The 22,220-nt window shown below is 40.8% G+C and overlaps 1 protein-coding gene across 6 annotated transcripts in view; it reads left to right on the top strand.

Moving 5' to 3' along the window:
- Positions 1-22,220, top strand: part of TCF4 (transcription factor 4) — a 469,854-nt gene that overhangs the window by 229,877 nt on the left and 217,757 nt on the right. For all 6 annotated transcript variants that reach the window (XR_014787505.1, XR_014787504.1, XM_084832950.1 and 3 more), the window contains one exon: positions 7,117-7,181. Coding sequence is in view for 4 of the 6 variants with exons in the window: in XM_084832950.1 (XP_084689076.1) it covers positions 7,117-7,181 (65 nt within the window). In the remaining 2 variants the exon portion in view is untranslated. The remainder of the gene's footprint in view (positions 1-7,116; positions 7,182-22,220) is intronic.

Below are 22,220 nucleotides of genomic sequence, written 5' to 3'. Positions count from 1 at the left end.
ACTCGAAAAACTGCCCATCTGGAAGCACCCTTACGTTAAGTGCAGCTTTAAGGTTTTCATTTTCTCTGTCTTCTGATGGCTCTGTTAAACTGTACAATCTCCTGTTGTAATAGCGCATTGTACTGGCACTGTAATGTCTCTTTAGGAACAATCAATCTTTACTTCATGTCAGTGTATACACTAAAGTCTTTCATTTTATGAAAACAACAACCTTCAATGTTTTGCTACATCTCTGGAGCATCTGAGCTTCTGGTAGTTTCTCTAAAGTCAATTCGGCTGTCCTGCTGATCTGAGATGCTAACGCAATGGCTCAGTTCAGATGTCAGAAAACTTGATCTCAATTCAGATGTCAGAAAAACTGATCTCTAAACCACAGTTTGGCGATCATGAGTGGGCCATGGGCTCATGCTCTCTCTCTCTCTTTCCCTCTTGCATGCTGATTTCCTCCTCCATTTCCTATTCAGCACTAATAATGTCTGAAATTGGTAAACCACAGTTAGTACTATCTATGTTATGATTTGCAAACCGAGTTCAAATCATGGTGTCAAAGCATGGTTTTGAGGCTGTTCCTGGTTAGTACTAAATAATGGTGATCCTGATTCAGGTGTAATGGCCTGGTATGGATAGAGCAAATAAGGAAACTCAGGAGGGAATTTGCATATGAGATGAAGGAGGAAGTGTGTGAATCTGCTTCATATTCTGAATCCTCCAAACCATGGTTTTGGAGATCAGGTTTTCTTTTGTGATGTCTGAATTCAGCCAGTGTTAGGCTGAAATATACTTCTGCATTAAACTATTTCTGCATCTATGTCCATTGTTGTATTTCTCTGACACCCAATTGCATTTGGTATCAATAAAATATCATATAGAATATTAGCCAACTTTTATATTATCACTATAAAAAGCAAAAGAGCAGTTAAGCTCTCTTGAGGTATTCAGAAATTTCTCCAAAATATTATTTAATTCTTTTGTCCAACACACTTCATGTAGGCAAGCAAGTTTTTATGATTGAACAGATAAGCCTCCAAGAGGGGCTTACAGGTGTAGGTGCTCTCAAATTTATGATTTATTTTAATGCCATGGAAATCCTGTGTCCCCAGGTGCTTTTCCTTAAAGTGAATGAGGATGTCCCTAATACCATGGAGCTGTGTATGTACTCTAAAATTGTTAGGTTATGGTGATGTACAGCTGCAATAGCTGAAGTCAAATTCTTTGGTGCTATGTTGGTGTTTCTACAGCTGCAACACCAGACCCTGCTAGATATATGCACCAATCACTGCCAGATGCATAGAAGATTTCTGTACAGAACTGGACAAAACTGGGTATGGCAACTGTGTGATGGGGACAAAATGTGTGTGTGTCTGTGTGTGTGAGTGGGGGGAGGGGAATATGTACCTAGACAAAATTCTGCAGCACCACTACAAGGCTATGAATTTATGGGAGTAACAAATACAAAGAGAGCCAGTGTGGTGTAGTGGCTAGAGTGTTGGACTAGGAGTCGGGAGATCCGGGTTCTAGTCCCCACTCAGACATGGAAGCTCACTAGGTGACTTTGGGCCAGTCACAGACTCTCAGCCCAACCTACCGCACAGGGTTGTTGCTGTGAGGATAAAATGGAGGAGGAGGATTGTGTAAGCCGCCTTCGGTTCCTTAAGGAGGAAAAAAGGCAGGATATAAATGTAATTAATTAATTAAGTGGGAACATCCAAAATTGCAGTACATTCTTAAAGAAACAGGCAATGTGCCCTTTACTTCTATGTGATCTGTGATGGGAACCAGAATGGAAATAACACAGTTAAGCTGATTCTTAAAGGCAGTTTAGCCATCACGTAGCCAGTTGCACGTATACACCATTATTTTTATTTGAATCTTGTAATTGGTTGTTGTTTTTGATAATGGGATTGCCAGACAGGGAGCATATGAAGACAAGGTTGCCTCACTCTCCAAGCACAAGCTGCCCATGTACACCACCATAGCTAACTCAAGCCTATGAGGAGTGTTGATGTTGAACAGAAATGTGATGCTTCTCCCTACTTAATTTGTTTGCTTCGATGGATTCTAATTTTTTCAATGCCTGGTGGTTTTAAATTGCAGGGGAACTCAGCAGAAGAAACAATGCCTTCCAATAAAATAAGAAATTGGGTCCTGATAGTAGCAGTCGCCAAAGTGTAAAGTTCAGTATCCAAACATATCAAATGTTTGTTGACCATAATGGTCTCATCTAAAGCCAAGCTGTAGTTGTAAACTATACATTTGGGATCATTTGCAATTGTGTCTGGATTTTGCAGCTTGAGTCCAACTCTCGGAGAATTTAAGGTGTAAGATCAACATGAACACTGAAGCCAAATACCTCAGAACAATAGCCATTCTTCCATTTCCCTCTACAGACAGAAATGAGTTGTCCTGCACCTGTTATTTTCTGTGGCAGAGTAAAGACAAGGTGCCCAACCTTTTGGAGCAAAGGGGAAATGTTATGTGTGAGAGTTAGATGACTTGCATTTATCCTTTGCAAGTTGCTTAAATTTTCTACTTAATTTGATTAATATTTCAAAGCACACTATGGAGAGGCAACTGGCTTCTTCATTGACTGACTGGAAATCCTATACAGCTTCCTTTTTTCTTTCTCCTTTTTTATTACAGTAAATCTCAAATGCTTGCAAATACATAGTAAGCAATCAATTGAGTTCAGTTTAGAGAAACTGGATATGGATGTGGATGATGCCTTGGAGAAGAGCCTTGGCAGTTTAGTCTGTTTCTCTTTGTATGCATTTTGGCTGGGGTGTATTCTGTGTCAGTTCATTTATTTTAAAAGGTATTAGTATTATTAATAATATATTTCCTTTGAATCATACTGAAGGGCACTATTTGCATGGCCATGTGCCATCGCTGTGGGTCAGCTTCTCTTGAGAAGCCCTGATTTGATTATCAAAGCATCGTCATATAAAGATAGATCTTTTGTGTTAGCAATTGGTATGATATTGGTCCTCTTGGTGGAAAAAGTAATCAGATATTTGACAAGGTTTGTTATTGGTTGATATTTCAATACTCTCCCCTCCCTAGTTTATACAAAAATTATTAACGAGTACATTTCGTTTTTAAAAATATGGACAGCAATACTCTGTGCAGTAAAAGACTTGAGCGATTAATGCTACCCTTATGCCTCTTTTGAGTAGTTGTAGCCATGGGGCTTGGCACTGCCACCATTGTCTTTGTGCCAAAAAATATCCGCAGTGGCTGCCGCATTCTAGTACTGGAGGGTTGTCTCGAAAATTCCGCAGTGAATGCGTCGAGTTCTATATAGCTGTAGACTCTTTCTTTTTTAGAACAGAGCTCCCTCCACCATCATAACCCCTTTAAAAATAAACAATCATTCGTACCACTCCCAGTTAAGAAATACACATTCCAGATTGCTAGGTTTGAGCAGCACCTGAGAATGATGTGTATTGTAAAATAAGTGAAGAAATTCTGGGTGAGCTTCTTTTTTTAAATCCATGCACACAAATAGTTACTTGAAGAGCCTACTCTAGCATATTATCAACACTCTTTCAAATTTTATTATCTGAAACAAATGTGCCAGTGAATTTTAAGCAGAAAATCAACATAAAGAGTGTAGCTAATTTTAAATGGACAGGTTTTTTTTTACAAAGGATTTTTTCCTTCCACAAAATGAAATGTCATTACAAAAAAGTCTGTTAGTTTCATAATGACAATTGGTAATGAATATATAGAAACACAGACACACACACACACCCTTTAAAGGGTTTCTTGTAAATTTTGGTTATTTCGTTTGTAACTGGGAGGAAAGGCAGATTTCTGGTTGGATTTGGGAACAAAAATAAAGATATAATAAAAGTTAAAGGCTTACACTACCAGGATGAAATGTGTTCACTCATGATCTCCAAAGCTATCTATTTGGTGGTAAAAGTGGATGCTACAGATGAAATCTTTACAAGGAGCATAATCCTAAAAAAAAAAAAAAGTCAATCTCCTGCTGGTTGCTGTGTCTCTTTGGTACCTCACAGGCTTCGACAGAGTCCTGGACGAGTGCCCATTGATGTCATGGAAACACTCAAATTACTGAGAATGATTCATGTCTGTGCTGTTCTCTTATCCTCCCCCACACAAATAGAAGTAGATTTCTAACCCTGGCAACTTGTAATTTGCAGTGCGTTTTATTTTTGTATCTGGATAAATATTTTTTAACAACTGAAATTAAAATGAGGCAGTCTGTATCTGATACGATAGTAAGGAGGAGGACGAGGGAGGACAGGTATTCACATGCAGCAAATAAGAACCATTTGCCGGGCTCTTTGTGCAATAGGTTGGATTTGTTGGCTTTATTCTTCCCCCCTCCCCCATAAAAAATTGTTGTTTCTATTCACATAGAAGATTTAAGGAAGTTGGCCTAACAGGTGCAATGCAAAGTAAACTGTTCCTATTCTGGACTTTTTCCCCCCTGTTTTGTGTCTCATCACTGGCCAAAAAATTGAGACCTGAATTCTTCATGGCCATTACTGTGCCCATTTTTTCTGTATTAATTTCCGCTGTACTTGAATATGGGGTAAATTCAGTATTTCCTCTTCATTACCTTTGTTATTTATTAGTACTACAGTCATTAAAAAATCATTTTGTAAGTTAGTTGAAAAAAAGCTATGAACAGTGGAAGAATATTATATTATTGGGCATGCAGACAAATTCATTCGGTAGTGTTTGGTTCCATTTTCTGCCATGACAGGTTTCAAGAACAGGTTGAAAGATCTTACTTTTTTTGGCCATGTCTTATTAATAATGAGTGTAATCCATGGGGAGCTACTTCTGTGAAAACTCCGTTGAAAATGACAAATTAAATGGGAGTTCAGCATCACAGTTGCATGTTTATTTAACTCCATCTATTTCCAGGCGTTTGAATATGAGAGGTTCTCCACCAGCGTAGCTCTGTATTCTTAAAGAGGGATATGAAACTGAAAACAAATAGAATTTCATATAATCCTGTTAACATCTATAGATGTTAAGAGCGTGTAGAATAGGCACAACCAGAATTTTATACAATAACGTCATATAATGTAGGTGTTTGTCATATGGAGACCCAACTATATTGAGCAAAATTTTAAATGGTGTCTTACGTACATTTAATTAAGTGAAAATGAGATTTTCAGATTTAGTTCAACACTGTCTCTATGAAACAAAATTGCTATTTCTTAAGCTACTTTATTAAGCAACTTCAGTGTTTTAAATGCAAAAATAAGTAAGAATTTTCATTCTCACTGCTTGTGTTTCTGTAATCCTCAGACTGAGCATGATATTCCCAAATAAAATAACATGCTTTAAACTAAAAGCTCTTTTGCAAAGTACGTGTCTTTGGTGGTGTTAGTAATTAAATGATTCATTTGCAGGGGTAATGTACTGTACTATGTATAGCCAGTTATTGCAATTTATTATATGCTTGATTGGGAAAACAACCTGAACTCTACATTACATTAGATCTGTGTACCCAAGTGTCATTACTGTTGTCCACCAATAGGTATATCCTATATGAACGGAATGTGCTAGATGTCCAATCACTAACAGGATTGTACTTGTGTGGTTCTTTCTGTACTAAGCTATTTAATCTTATCTCTAGTGATTTAATGTACTCCTAATAATTGCAGACTTGCCCTTGCCCACTTTATCTTAATCATTTGGGTAGTTTTCATGCCATCTTTCTGAGAGCAACACCCATGATTGTTCTTTGTTTCCCTTGTGGAACACAGCTTCTAGGTTTTCATGTTGTTCACCAATCAGATTTCTTCCACTTTGGTTTGCTGATGACCTCCTTTACATTTCCAAACCAGCCCTTTGCTCTTCTTACTGAAGTAAGGGCAGCTATGCCTGACTACATATGCAGTTGGTGTTTTAAAGGAAAACAGAGAGGCATGCAGAGGAATCAAATTAGGTACTTAGAGCTGGCATAGAATCTTACAGACTATTCAAGCCCTCTGCAGTTCTAAGGCAGCTGAAACATTGGTAGGGAGTGAATATTTTGATCCAAATTCTTCTTTTCTGAGTGTAACTGCTGAGATCAGGTCATTCACTAGGGAATTACACTGGGAAAGAGAGTGAAGAATCAGACTTTTAAAAGTTTCCTTTGCTAAATTTACCATCTGGAGAGCTTCTGATTGATTACTTCTGACCTTACTGGTGACTGCAGTGTAATCAATGTGAATTATTATGGTCAGAGCATGACATGGTAATCTTCCTGCTCTGTACATAAAAATAAATTTACCCAGCTTTTAGGAATAGGGAAGGAAATGAAAAGGAAAAGATGGGGTTCTGTTTGCTTCTTGAAAAGGGATTGCTGAGTTTGTTTCAGGTAGAGTTTTTGGAAGTACGAGCGACATTTGGAATGAGAACAGAAAATGCATTTCCCTTTTTATCATACCAAACAATGATGAGGTTTTAGGGCATAGTCCCTCAAGAACATCTCTTCCACAAGTCCCATTGAAATAAATGGCAGTTGTGCAAGAACAATATGATAGTAGACCTCTCATCAAGAGCGCTGAACTAGGCAAGATGACGGGAGATCCATTATGGACTCTGCCTTGTTTTTGTTTTTAAGTTAAAAAGAAGCCATGAAGCACCCCCCCCCCCACACACACACACACACAAATGGACTGGCGCTATAGCTATGGAGGGTCAACCCTTTCCCCCATGCTGTTTTACCAATCTAAATCTTTCTTCCTCTACCCTTGATCTGCTGTGTGCCTCACGGGGGTGGGGGGGAGACATACTAGTGAATATTATGTAGCCCCTGACATTGAACACAGTGATGAAGACATTACATGGATGGGAACTCCTATGCGTGTAAGAATCCCCTAGTTTGGGTTAATGGGGTTTCTTTTATAGTAAGAAGATCATGCTGCACAAATGAGGAGCATGCATTATGTGCAATAGTTATATTATTATGTTCCAGGATAAATGATGTTTGCTTATTAGAGATGGCTCTGAAGATAAGGGCTATCTAGTATAACCCAAATAAATATCAGTCTGACATGCAGTTTAATTGATTACACTATGTATTTCTTAGAAAATTACATATGTTAGGTAACACACACTTCTCTTACTTTCTATTTAAAACAGGTAAAACAGAAAGAGGCTCCTATTCATCATACGGGCGAGACTCAAACCTACAGGGTTGCCACCAGGTAAGAGACATATAGTATGTGATAGCATATGATCCCATGATTTCCCCCAAACATGATATATCAGGTGATGGATTATGCAGTCTCAATCTTGCTTTCTGAGTGGCAGTCTTTAACAGAAATTAATGGTATCCCCAAATGCATACCTTAAATGTTTTTTTTCCAATTTCTTCTGGTACTGTTTGTGGTTTCTGTCAGTAATTAGGTCAGTCTCTTAGTACCCTCTTGATACACTACTGATCAGTCAGTCTCCTTCAAAACAATGTAGTAGTGTTCCAGCATGACAATTCCTGCATAATGGCTCAACTTAAGGAATTTTAAGAGTTTCAGGGGTGGGAGCACCAACAAAGCATGCATAAGAGTCTGGCTTTGGATGGCTACTGCAATAAATTATAGTTTTCATAGAGCCTGTATGATGTTGTGTGAAAACAGGGTTGTATTAAGGGATAAAAATGTCTGTGAAAATATGATTTGTTGTCCCTTTTTGTTTCTGAATTGTTTTTGGCTGGAAGTCAAGGCCAGCAGGCTAACAGCAAAACCGTCTCAAGGGAAGCATGTGCGAGCTAGAAAAATAAGAGTATTTTAATTAAATAATAAAATGCCAATGTAATACAAAGGTATAGCATGTGTGTGTTTGTGCCTCTGTACACTCTGTATTTGCATACTTTTAACTCTCCAGAGAGTGTCTTAGTCTAGAGAGTGCTATCAAAAGCTTCTTTTAAGCCAAGTGATAAAAAAGATGCTGCAATAAATTGCATTTATTACCATTCTTACCATTCACTTTTCCTCTGAACTCACCCTTCCTTCCTTCCTTCCTTCCTTCCTTCCTTCCTTCCTCTCTCTCTCTCTCTCTCTCTCTCTCAATCCCTCCCTGTCCCCCTCTCCTTCTCTCCTTCCTTCCTAGAACAATAGTTGCTCAGTTTTGGAAACTATCGAGAATAATTAATATTCCTTTTAATTTTTCAAACGTTGCAGGTTTTGAACACAGCTTGCAAAAAGAGGAAGGTTATTTCTCTTGTTGGGAGGGGGGGTGATGTTTCCCTTTTATCCTTTTCATATGACCATAAGTTCTTCAGTAGTAATGTGGGATCTTGAGGTGGGGGGGTGTTGTGTTGAACTGCTTTGTTTAATTAAGCATAGAAAAATATAAACAATCCAAGTAATTAAATAGAACCTCGCCTTGAAAAGTACACACACTTAGTATTAATGTATCCTTAGAGCTGGCATTCCATTGCCTGCCTGCATCTGTTCGCTTTTTCAAGTTTTGACTCTCTAGCCTACTCAGATATGCCATCAATTCCATCCAGATCTCAGGCCAGAGATGTGCGGAAATGAGGCACAAGAGTGGCTGGGTCAGGAACTAAGGACTGCATGTGTTATGAAGTGCAATTCATCCCACTTTTCTGGAAGGAATTCCAAAGGAAAGTAAATTTACAGCCATTCCAGGGCAACGGAAACATCTTTGGAATGTGACTGCAAATGTTTGGAGCAGATAGCTTAGGCAATGAAGAGCTTAGTCCTGTGTCTCTAATGAAAAGCTTTCAATTCCTGTGGAAGGCCTGCTCCTGTTATATCTGGTTTTTCAGGGTCAAGGCAGAGGTTGTTTGAGCTGAGGGAATAGGAGGTTGATGAAGTGCTTCCTTTTTGCAGGTGGTGGTGGAACAAACTCCAGTTTTCAGTGGGGCCCTTTTTGTTGTTGGTTGGGAGAGTAGTCCTATGTGATTTCAGAGTGTTTTGTGTATGTTTTTCTTATCTAATCATAATTTGTATGGGTTCCTTATTATAGGTAATAGGATTTCTCTAATGACTTAAGTTAGAGGAAAGGCCCCTTAAATTGTGAAATTGTCAAACTGCTTGATTTTGTGGATACCTAATATCCTTTTGTTTGAACAAAGAGTGGAAGGAAAATTGCATCATGCCTCAATATTCCCATTTACAGAAATGCATTAATATAAAAGTGCTGTTTTCCAAATAAACAACACAGGTAGAAATTTAAACTTTTGCAATAAAGCCTATAACAGTTCTTTGATTAATTTCCCTTTTAAAAATTATTCCATGCTCATTATAGGTTAGAGTTTGGTGTGTTGCAGCCACCAGCACCATCACTGATTCTGCACATTTATTTAGCTATGTTATAATTCCTTTGTGTGCAGAGATACTATATTGTTGCAAATCTGCCTAGAGATAAATGCCTCCTCACAATTCTTAGCAAAAGTGAGGGCCAAAACAAAAATTGCTTTAAATCCGTATCTAGGAGTTACGTATTATTTAATTTTTATGCTTCAGTAGGTGCAGGGAGCACAGTCCAGATCTTACAAGCCCTGCTACCCCCCAGGCTAGGGTCCCAGTCCATATTAGGGCCCCTGAACGTACCTTAGAGTAAAAATGGGAAAAAAAGAAAAGACATAGCTGCTAGATATGGATTTAAAGTAATGTCTGTCTTGGTAATAACCCAGCCTAGTAATTAAGTGCTCCTGCCTAGATGAAGTAGATTTGTCTCCTGAAGGATATATCTGCCTATAAGATCCATAGTTGGCCATTTGGATTCCCAGGCAGTCTTTGTACAATGGCATACTGGTCCTTTATATCTGCCAAACTACCTTGTCAAGACAAATACAGCATTGGCTGCCCCCGCTCCCATTGCATCCACCCTCTCTCTTCCATCTCCTTTTATCATCCCACAGCTCTTTTCTTTTCCATACATATTTACATTTTCCTAGTGTTTACCCACCTCTCTTCATCAGTCCCATTTTATAGAAACATAGAATAGTGGGGTTGGAAGGGGCCTATAAGACCATCAAATCCAACCCCCCTGCTCAATTATCTTCTCCCCACCTCCATTAGCACAATCTTTTAGCTGGCTGAGATACTACTTTACATCTTCTCTTCTCAAAAACATTCAGCTGACTCATTTTGTTCATAACAGTGGAAAATCAGTGGAATTTGGTGGGGGCCATACCTAAGAGCCACATTATTCACAACCTTTAATTTCCACAATGAAATGGAAGTGTCACTTAAGGTTCTTGTGTAAAGTTCAGCCACAGTCAGACCTAATCCTTGAAACGGATGTCTGAGGAAATCATCTTTTCGGGGTCACCAATTTAGTTTTAGTTGTCCCCCAAATAAGGAAGTGTCTGGACACTTTTTGACAATGTCAATTTGCATTTGAGAGGAACTCAGATTCAAACATTCCTGGAAACAGGCCAAGAAGGTAAAAACAATAATCCAAGAATAGTGATCACCTGCTATGAAATTTAGAAAACAAGCTGTTAGCCAAGTAGCAAGGTCAAGCTCGGTCAATAGTCATGGAGGTAAATTACAGATTCCAGCAAAGGAGTTGGGCAGAAATGAAGTATGAACTGAAGTTCTTTAGGGTATCAGCCTCCCATCAGCCTCAGCCAACATGGCTAATGATCAGGGATTATGTGAGAGCTGGACTATAAGGAAGGCTGAGCGCCGAAGAATTGATGCTTTCGAACTGTGGTGCTGGAGAAGACTCTTACGAGTCCCCTGGACTGCAAGGAGGTCAAATCAGTCCATCCTAGAGGAAATCAACCCTGAGTGCTCATTGGAAGGACAGATACTGAAGCTGAAGCTGAAATATTTTGGCCACCTAATGCGAAGAGAAAACTCCCTGGAAAAGACCCCGATGCTGGGAAAGATTGAAGGCAAAAGGAGAAGGGGACGGCAGAGGATGAGATGGCTAGATAGCATCACCGATGCAATGAATATGGACTTGAGCACACTCCGGGAGAGAGCGCAGGACAGGAAGGCCTGGCGTGCTATGGTCCATGGGGTCACGAAGAGTCGGACACGACTGAACGACTGAACAAAGACAAAAAAGGCCAAAACATCTGGAGGGCACTGGGTTGCCTACCTCTGCCCAAGGATAAGTGCATCCACCTGGTGGCCTATGGGTCTGATCCACCCATGGAAGCACATTTATCTGGTTCCTAGAGGCCCTATCAAATTTTATGTAAATTGTAACAGAATACACACATTCTCATAAAGAATTTGTTTAAAAAGAGCTACTGCTCGTATTCAAAAGTTCTCTATCTCTAAACACTGAAGTTTCATTTAGATATCATGAGATACCATTAATTTGTCTACCCCCCCCCCTTCAAAGCCATCTGTACCAGTGGCCATTATCACATGATAGAAAATTCCATGTTTGTTTAAGCATTTATCTCAGCATGGTGTATAAAAGTATTTGAAACGAGTCAGAATAAAGCAATAGGAATCAATTTAAAAATCAAAATTATATTAAAGCAGCAGAGCCATAAGAACAGCAGCAGAATTAAAAACCAGTTGAATCACTCCAAATCTCAGATGACCCACTTAAGTGTTTTCATGTAGATGCTGAATGAGAGCTGTGCACAAATGGCCTCTCAAAATTCTCCAGCCTATTTGTGGGCAGAGAAATGGGGGGGGGGGATTTTGCTGAATTTCTCCTAGGGGAGGAGAAATTCTCCAACATTTCTCACAGAAAGGGCTCACTATTGGCAGGGGCTGTAGCACAGGTTCTTCCTTTTTTCCTAAGGGTTTTTGGTTTATTGCACTCCTTCTGTATGTGGCAACAGCATTAACTTTGTCGAGGCTTCCACTTTTCTGGGGCAGAATTTTGAATTTTGTTTAGTTTTTGAGCTTATTAATCACTGTGAGGTGGCTGAGGTGGCCGTGTGTGTTTTCTGTCTGTATTACACATCTTTCCATTATTCTAAAGCTTCCCAGGCCACCTGCACTTTCCGAACTAAAAAAGCCCCATGGGAGGAATTGCCTCATGATGTCTCCCTCATGATGGCTTTAACTGAAGTGCGGGAAGCCGAAGAGGCTACAGGCTGCCACGGAGATTATTGTACTATGACAGACAGGACACTCATGCACACTCCTCAGCCACCTTACAAGTAAGGTAAGCAGAAGAACCCCAAACCCAACCCATGAGACTTTCTCCAAAATTTCTCCTCCTTTGAATTTTTTTTCAAAGCAATTTCTTTTCTATCAAATTGAATTAGAATGGTTGGGAAAAAATTGGGAGAAATTTTCAGCGCAGCTTCAGAGTGTAGGTGGAGCTCCATGTGACCAAATCTCCTCCATACAAAATAATTCCCTGCAGACAGAAAACTAGATGACAAGAGAAAATGCTAGGCTGGAACACTTGGCCCTGACATCTAAGCACTCTTCTCTCATAATGTTTTCATGTACAGCAACCCATGAGAATTTCTCTGAAATTTCTCCTCCTTTGAATTTCTTTTCGAAAGCAATTTCTTTTCTATCAAATTGAATGAGGATGGTCGAAAAAATGTGGGAGACATTTTCGGCACAGCACAATGTTGAATAGCATGGGTGAAAAAACAGAGCAATGCAGAAGACTATAGCATGAGTGCATGAGGCAGAGCAATAGTCCCACAGCACCACCTTCTGGAAAGAGCCATCGAGATGGAACAGAACCACTGCAGCACAGTGCCTCTATGTCTTATCCCAGACAGTTGGTCCAGAAGGACACCATGGTATTGAAAGATGCTAAGAGATCCAGGGTAATTCATAGGGTCACACTCCCCATTCTTCTCCTGGTATAGGTCTTCCATAATGGCAACCAAAGCAAGTAGAAAACAAGACTGAAATGGAATCGTATGATGAGTGCCATCCAAGAACGTCTGCAGTTGCATGGCAACCACATGCACATGCACCTTTCCCAAAAAGGAAGCATTTGTGACAGCCCAATAATTTGAACAATCTTCTGGGTCCAAACCGGCTTCTTTAGGAATGGTCTCATTATGTATTGTGAGAAGAAGTACTTACTTTTGTCTATCCACTGCCAATGGATTGGATCTGGATTTAGACATGAACAGCAGGGCTGGTGGAGTTGGATGTCTCCACACCTCCTCCTCACAGCAGCCCTCAAAAATGCTACAGAGAAGGTCAGAGGACCCTGCTGAATGGGGTAGGCTGTGGTGAAGAGGGCTGACAGGGGAGGGGGAATCTCCAAAACTTAGATAGAGGCACTTTCTGTAAATGGAAATTGGGCACACACACCCTTCTTCCCACTTCTCCCTGCGCCACAGCCTGCTCCATTCAGCAGGACCCATGATCCTCTGTTTATCATTTTAAGGGGGTTGGAGAGGCTACCCCCTGAAAATGAGGATTTTGTATGCAGTACTCCAGTTGTAACTGTGTAGTTGTTCATAACTGTGAAGTCCCCTTGCTGCTAGAAGATACCAACTTTACTTGTGATTGGTTGTGGCTTGGGAAGATGCGAATATAACACTGCCCCGACTACTCTCTGGGTAATAGACTGGTTTCTGAGTATATAGAAGTTTGTTATCCCTACCCTAAGGAGTGATTTGATGGTCTACTTTGTCCATTGGTGCAGATATCTGATGTGACAAAAAACATACTCCATGTCAAGTATTGGACCTTAGTTATTCAGATGGCATACACATGCAATCTATAGAACATTTATATTTAATGGATTTATAAGATCCATATATTTGGAATTTGTAGAAATACCTTTATAAAAATTTCTAGCATTTTATTTATTTATTACATTTCTGTACCACCCAATAGCCAAAGTTAGATGTGCTACACAATATTTACTGTTAACCAAAGGTAGTTACCTATAATCAATCTGCTAGGAGAAAGGTTCTAAATTCTTTAATATTTCTGAACCATTTATTGAAATCCATAAGAGACACTTCAACCTGCCTACTAACTGAAATGTTAAGCAGAGAAAAAAAAGTTTATGGAGATTGCAGGAACCAGCAATATATTTATTTTAACATCCTGTTACTAAAATATGGCAAAATTCATTATAGCTAAATAGTCAAGAAAGAAAGGGACTTTTTTGCAGAATGGGAGGCTGTCTGTCATCTTCAATTTGTTGCAAAATGTTCAAGCAGAGATTAAAGGAGGTTTATAAATGGAAAATCTGACAGGACCAGAAAGGTGAATGGAAATTACTCTCATTAGCTAAATAGGCTGACCCTTTATTTGCAGATCTGCCCAAACAAATATTACCAGATGTTTGCAGCAAAAAACAGATTCTTACATTCCCTTTTTGTAATGTTTGTGGGTCGCAAAGACCATTGCAAGCGATTAAACTCTTCTTGTGGAGAGATCTTGACATCAGTAGATCAATATATATAGTACTTCTTTTTCCGACTAGGAATCAGCATGCTTTAAACACCATTAGCTGTAAACATCATTTACAGAAGTTCTGTTTGTGGTGGTACATGTGGAGGGATGATCTGCACCACTTGGAGGTTTCTGTTCATACTGGCAGGTGCCACCAGCAGAATAGTGATGGGGTGAGCTGATTACATTGGTGATTTGTGTTGGTCACTGGAGAGTACAGCACAGCTTTACTACTTTTCACACACCATGCCCTCTGTCCTGAAGTGGCAGCAGCCATTATTATTGTTATTAGTATTGTTATTCCTCTTGCAAGGAACCCAAGAAGGCTTACATGGTCCTCCTCTCTGTTTTATCCTCACAACAACCTTGTGAGGTAGGTTAGGCTGAAAGTCAGTGACTGGCCTAGTCACTCAGTGAACCTCATGACTGAGTGGGAACTATGCATCATCATTGTGCCATCTCTGTGTCCCCCTCATCTCTGTTGAAAACCATCAGTGTTTCAGAATGACATCTGTGTGATTTATACATTGGATGGAAGAGATATCTAAAGAGGTTATCTATAAAGGGTCATGTAATAGGGGATATTCACCCTGTGTAGTTCCACAGATAAAGAAAGTTTCAGAAGAGACCAAAATGCTCAACTCGAACTTACAAAAAGAAAGCAAGGGTCTACTCCTTATTCCTGCAGTTAGCTAATTTGGGGCACAATCCTAACTAGATAGGCAGCTGCCTCCAACCTCGGAGGCGGCCGCCTATCCAAAGCAAGGCAGGAGAGGCATGGGGGGATTGTTTCCTCCGCACCTCTCCTGCCTTGCTATTTTTTGCTAGACAGCCAGTCTAGCGGCGGGGGGGCCAACTGGGAGAGGAAGCTGCCGTATGACACATTGAATGTGTCGTATGTGCAGCTCTGCTCTGCCCGCCCCGGAACGCCCCCCAGAATGCCCCTTTGCAGTCACTCCATGCTCCTCTTCCGAGCATGGAGGATGGGGCTTCTCTGCGCTGCTTCTGAGGCAGTGCGGATGAGGGGGGTGGGTGGTTTTCCAGGAACCGACTTCAGAGCATGGGCTCTGAGATCAGTTTCCGGAAAAGAGCATATCCTATGGCCCTCTAGACAGTGTCTAGTGGCCATAGCATTGCTCGCAGTTTATTTAAAGCATTTTTATCCCGCTCTTCTGCTGAAAAGGCCCTCAGAGCATCTTACAAAGATCAGTAATAAGATAGTCCCTGCCCTTAGGTTTTTAATCTTAAAAAGACATGACACAAAAGGAAAAGAGATTGGGAGGGAGGAAGAAAGAGGTAAATACAGACACTAGTTCTTAGTTACAAAGTTCAGCAGGCAGTAATTCAGCAGGTCATGGGGCTAGATCTAAGCACAATGGAATGGCTGCTGCTTCCTCTTCATCTGATGGCCTCAACAATGGCAGTTGGTAGCTGGAGGGAAGGAGTTTTATCAAGGAAAGATGGAGGGATTGCCATAGGTGCTGCGGCTTCTTCCTCTGGTGGCCTCAGCAATGGCAGCTGGTACTTTTCCTTTGAAAGTATGCAGCCATTGACTGTACAGTGTTCCTCTGTTCAAGGTAGGCCAGCCATTGCAACTTGTACATCCGTATTGCTTTTCTCTCACCGTGGCCATGCTATCGAGTACTGTACCATTCTTCACTTAGTAATTGCAAGTTCTCCGACAAAATTAAATACTGAGTTCAGAATAAACCATGCTAATTTGGCCATTTTATTGGATGTGACTAACAAAACGATGTACCCATAATCAAGTTTTCTTGATATATACTGAGAATGTGGCTGGGTCTACACCTGGAGCAGAAAGAAATGCAGGTAAGATGGTAGGACTGAGTATACTACTTCAATATATAGGTGAGGAATAATACACTTGTGCTCCTTTGTGTTCCCCCCCCCACACACACACACACAGAACACCTCCATACTAATAGAAAACTAACACATCAGGGAGAAAAGTTCTAGTGCTGCCTTTGTCTGCTTTCTGTTTTCAGGGAGTCTTTATAATAGGTGAACATTCCAAAATATAATTCCCTGCTTGCAGTGTAGTCCATTCTACCACATCCTCTTCCTTCCAGTTCATTCTGCTGCATGTTTAGACCAGCCTCGGTCCCATTCCATTTTGCTTGATAAAAGGGATCTGGCTCACTGCCATGTGCCTATATCAACAAGAGAAGGTACAGCATGAGATAACTCCATATCTGTTTGCATTTTTCTTTTTAAAAAGTCTAGAAGGGAGCAATCCCATGTCCCTCCAGACAGCGATTGTTCAGTTTCCTGGCTCCAAGTGGGTAGCCGGCTACCTCACCACACTCACAAAACGAGCATGGATATGGGGAAAAGAGGTGGTCCCAGTGTGGGGAGGGGAGGAGACTGGGGACATGGGGCTACAAGCTGTCCCCAGCTGTCCCCAGCCTCCTTCCCTCTCCCACCCTGAAGTCTCCGCTAGATGGGCAAAATCACCCACCTAGCTAAAATGCAGAGTGGGAGGCACGAGGTGCTTCCTGCTCTGCACTGGATACTCATAAGCCTTTGAGTTCAGAGACTTACGAGTACCCAGGGTGCATCCCATGGGATTGCATCCTAATTAACATGGCTACTGTCTACAAGGGAAAAAAAAATTAGCCATTCCCCTTTCATGGATATACCATCCTCAGAAATTATCGTCCATCCTTATAGGTCTATTTTCTTCCATTTGATTATAATATTCCCATCTATCAAGCCCTAAATAGCTTGGGACCAGGTTAACTAAAAGATTTCCTTCTCCTATATATACATACCTGAACCTTAAGATCCTCTTTGGGCGCCCTGCTCCATGTGCCCCTGCCAAGTTAAGTAAAGTAGAGGGCTGTGAAAGAGAGAGCCTTCTTGGCGCTAGCTCCTGACTGTGAAATTCTCTCCCCAGATTTCTTCTGCTGTTTTCAGCATCTGGTGACGAACTTTGAGTTCATCCAAGCCTTTTGAACACTCCTTGGGCTCTTGTTATTTTAGTATGTTTTTGAATCTGACCTGTAAAGGAAAATTTGTTTATGCAGCATTTTTATTATTTGTCATTTTTAATTATTGCAGTTTGTATTGTGAACCTTTTATTTTGTTGCCTTGATCAGTAACCCAGAGAATATTTGTTGGTGGGTGGACATATAAATTTAAGGAAACAACCAAAATCATTGTGTCACTTTTCCCCTCCCAGTTAAATTCCTAGATTCTTACATTGTTGGGAATCAGATAGGTGATGTGACTAGGAAACTACTGATGGAAAACATTCAACTGTGACTTGAAAGATATTGATGAAAAACTGGAGAAGTTACATCTCTAGAACTGAAGGGAAGTTGAAGAATATCCTCTCAAGAAAAGCCATGGCCAAGATGGAGTAGTAATGTATGGATATGGATATAGATTAGATATAGATATAGATATAGGGCAGTATCCCACAATATCATTCCGCAAACCAAAATAGTGCTAGCAGAACTCTGCTGAAACTTTCGGTTGTGCAAACAGTTGCCCATTACACTTGCGCAACCAGTTGTACAACAGATTGCACAAGAGTTGCAGTTCTGTAACTATTGCAGAACAGGTTGCACAAGCATGATACACAGCCACTTGCACAAATGTGCTTGTGCAAATGTAACTTTAGTTGGGTTCTTCTGTCCATGCACATGAATGCTTTTTGCTTCATTATGCATTCATTCATTCATTCATTCATTCATATATTGCATTCATATCATGAAAAACCCTGTGAGGTAGGTTAGACAGAGGGATAGCCCATGGTCACACAGTGAGTTTTCAGGCTATGTGGGGATTTGAACATGGGTCTCCCCAGTCCTAGTCTGACCATTATACTACACTATCTCCTGAATTAGATCATGAGCAGCTTTATTAGCACTTTTTACTTTCACCCATCCTGCTATACGGGACACACACACATACTCTCAGTGCTGGATGTTTGTGGATGCTTTGGTCATTGGTATTCTCAAACTCTTTTTTTGTGCCACATCATTAAAAGGAATATAAAATGAGGTGACAAACATTTGTGTGTGCGTGTGTGTGTGTGTGTGTGTGCATGTGTGTGTGTGTGTGTGTGTGTGTGTATATATATATAATTTTTACTTTATTCATGAACATCAGGGCATGGAATCTTTTCTGTTTTATTGGCATTGTATACAATAAGTTATTAAATTTCATCTCTGTAATACACCTGCAGTAAAATAACAAAACATTACTGCACTTAAGGAAAATGTGTGTGTGTTACAATGTTTCACTCCCCCTTCCAAACAGCTGCTTACAGATTTCAAGATCCGTTGTATATATTCCCTAGAGCCCACCTCTAATAATCGAGACACATCTGCCATTGCAGTGTTATAGGCATATGTGGTTTTACTGAAAGCTATACCTATCTATAAAAAAATTAAATAACTACTACCTCGATTAAATTGGCAAGCTACCTTTTGTGAAGATCATATTGCAGACCTCTTGAGACGAAGGAGTTCATTTTACTCTTCTATTACAAATCACTAAGTATGTTTTTTGATTAGTCAAATAAGTAGATTTGTTCTTGCTCTTGTGGCAAGTTATCTCCACCTGTTATCAAATCTCCTTCCTCCTCTCCGAACAAAAAAATACATAAATGTTGTATTGAGATAAGATCAAATCAAATAAAACCAAGGAATTCAGAAAGAAATTCCTTTTTCTTAAAACTCTTTGGTTTCCCTCCCCTCCATTGTTTCAGATCAGAATATATTTTAAGAGTGTCAGATTGTATGGTGAATGTATAAATATTGCAGCCAGCCCAATGAGCATGTTGGGAACAGTAGAACAGTGTACCCCGGGCAGCTCACACATAGATGTGAGCCTCCATGTGGCTGCCTTCATAAAAACAGAGGATGCAGAATTGCCCTTGCGCTGAATGCAACACGTTACTCAACTATTAATTATTAATTACTTACGTGGCATGGTTAGTGCGCCAGATGCCTTATACTCTTTCGGACGACTTCATCCCTTGGTTGAGAACATTTGGATATAAGCTGATTTATGGATTGAGCTGGTGCCGAATCAGTAAGGGCTGGTGCCGAATCAGTAAGAGCTTAGGTATGCAGGGAGGGGATGTAATTGCTGCTGCACCCGCATAATATCCCAACTCCCCTTGGTGGCAAATGTAGCCATTTTTTACACTCGTCAGGACCAGCTGCATTAGAAAAATCATGGATTAGTTTGCCCCATTCTGACATCCTGTGTCATCACAAGCGCATCATGGTGTTAGTCCCATTAAAGTTAGTCCCATATACGACCGAGAATCAGGTGGCGCATTCCAGAGATGGGGCCAAAATCCAAAAAATACCAGCATATTTTAGCTTAAACCTCTTACTGCCAGTAACTAAGCCTTAGGAGAGGCATTTCAACCTTTTAGAATGGGGGGAAAACATGTGAAGCTGGAAAACCACATATACAACCGAGAATCAGGTGGCGCATTCCAGAGATGGGGCCAAAATCCAAAAAATACCAGCATATTTTAGCTTAAACCTCTTACTGCCAGTAACTAAGCCTTAGGAGAGGCATTTCAACCTTTTAGAATGGGGGGAAAACATGTGAAGCTGGAAAACCACATATACAACCGAGAATCAGGTGGCGCATTCCAGAGATGGGGCCAAAATCCAAAAAATACCAGCATATTTTAGCTTAAACCTCTTACTGCCAGTAACTAAGCCTTAGGAGAGGCATTTCAACCTTTTAGAATGGGGGGAAAACATGTGAAGCTGGAAAACCACATATACAACCGAGAATCAGGTGGCGCATTCCAGAGATGGGGCCAAAATCCAAAAAATACCAGCATATTTTAGCTTAAACCTCTTACTGCCAGTAACTAAGCCTTAGGAGAGGCATTTCAACCTTTTAGAATGGGGGGAAAACATGTGAAGCTGGAAAACCACAAAATGGGCCAGGGGTCAGGGGCTGATGCAGGGAAAAGGGGGGCATGGCCATCCAGGGAGCCCAAAGGGTCAGATTTGGCCCATGGGTCTGAGGTTCCCCATCCCTGATTTTAGGTTATGTACAAATTTACTTAATATATATGCACATGGTCTCCTACAAAATATATGAAGCTACGTGTAACCATAATAAGATAGAATTAATATAAATTATTATAAACCTCCTCATGCATTGAGATCCACCAGAGAGACCCCGCTCAGAGTTCCATATTTACTGATGCCAGACCGCCTCTATTAGGAGCACGGCCCTCTCGGCAGTCACCCCAACAACGTGAAATGCCCTTTCACAATGTGGAATGCTCTGCCCCATCTTGGCTGCTTTCTGGAAATACACTAATGTTTGTTTGCTTTATCTTTCATTTCAAGACATGTGAGCCGTTTGGGGGCAGGTAGCAGTAGTGCATAAAATGTCGAGGCAAGGAACGTAGGAAGCTGCCTCATACTGAGTCAGACCGTTGGTCCATCTGTCCCAGTATTGTCGACACAGACTGGCAGCAGCTCTCAAGGGTTTCAGGCAGGATTCTTCCCTCACCCTACCTGGAGAAGCCAAGGATCGAACCTGGGACCTTCTGCCTGCAAAGCAGGTGCTCTGTCACACTGAGCTATGGCCCCTCCCAGCAGGGACTCATTCTCCCTGTTCACAACAGACTGCAAGCAGGGCCTTGCTCACAAGCCTTTAGAGAGGAGTGCTCGCTTTTGCAAGTGCACCATCAAATGCTCATGACATCCCAAATAGAGACTACTAAAGGTGTGTCTCTTTTCGTGGGAACATGCTATGCACCAGCACCATGCTCCAGCTAGACTTTCCAAGCAGTTTGACCATGAGCAGATTTTATGTCTAGGCTAGTTAGAGCTCACAAACATAGGTACCTTATTGGGAAGCATGGAGGGCCTGTTATTGTCATGGTGCAAGCTGATGTATTTAGCACAGCACATAGCTTGGTATGTTTTTTGCACAAGCATAGTCCTGTGAAGCCAGGTGAGTGTCAGGCACCCTCAGTACTGTTTCTGGACATGGCACCTTTGAACTGTGTCCTACAAACAATGACAGGGAGCTGGATTATGTCAGAAGGTGTTATGATTGTGCCTGTACATTTGAATGTATGTATATATTATGTATGTATTTATAAATATTTTTATAGAACCCTTCATCCTGTTCAGGGTTTCAGGGCCGTGTGCAATCAAATAAAATCACAATACAGATACAATACACATGTTGTTCTATAAGTTTTCGAGGGCCAGAAAATGTATTTTACTATACGTCAAGCTGCTATCGTGAATTGATTTGGAGTTATGATACAAACTATAGCATGAACTTGTATCACAGCATCAGCATTATCATAACACTAGAAATTATTATGAAAGTTACACAGAGGGGGTTTTTAGAGCTATGCACAAATGGAAATTCTCCACCTTACTTGTGGGCAGAGAAATGTGGGAGACAATTTCACCTAATTTCTCCAGGGAGAGGAGAAATTCTCAACAGTTTCTCCCAGGTTGGGCTTCCCATTGGCAGGGCTTGTAGCACAGCTTCTTTCTTTTCTAGGTTTTGGGTTATTTTCTGCTGCAACAGCATCAACTGTCTTGGAAGGCTAGCCTCTGTTTACATCCGCCGCAATGCAGGTGGGGACAGTGTTTTCTCCAGCGCCAGCGATGATGTGGATTTAGAGCTCTGCCAAAGTCTGTCCTCCAATTTCCTGAAAGTTTTCTCCCCCCATGAAAGAGGGTTCCATTGTTCTGCCTCATTCAGGATGTTTTATATTTTATTTTTGTGGTGTTTTTGAGCATACTAATCACAGTTAGCCTCCCAGGATGCCTGCATGTCCTGATCTGAAATTGCCCTATGGGAGGAATTACCGCAAGGTGCTTTAAACTGGGCTTTAATTGTAGTGTGGGAAGCTGAGGAGACTACAGGCAG

The sequence above is a fragment of the Heloderma suspectum genome, chromosome 2, assembly GCF_057233095.1.
Source record: "Heloderma suspectum isolate Gila_16-S chromosome 2, 16-S_ref, whole genome shotgun sequence".
Lineage (NCBI taxonomy): Eukaryota > Metazoa > Chordata > Lepidosauria > Squamata > Helodermatidae > Heloderma > Heloderma suspectum.
This window is presented reverse-complemented; position numbering and strand designations above follow the sequence as displayed.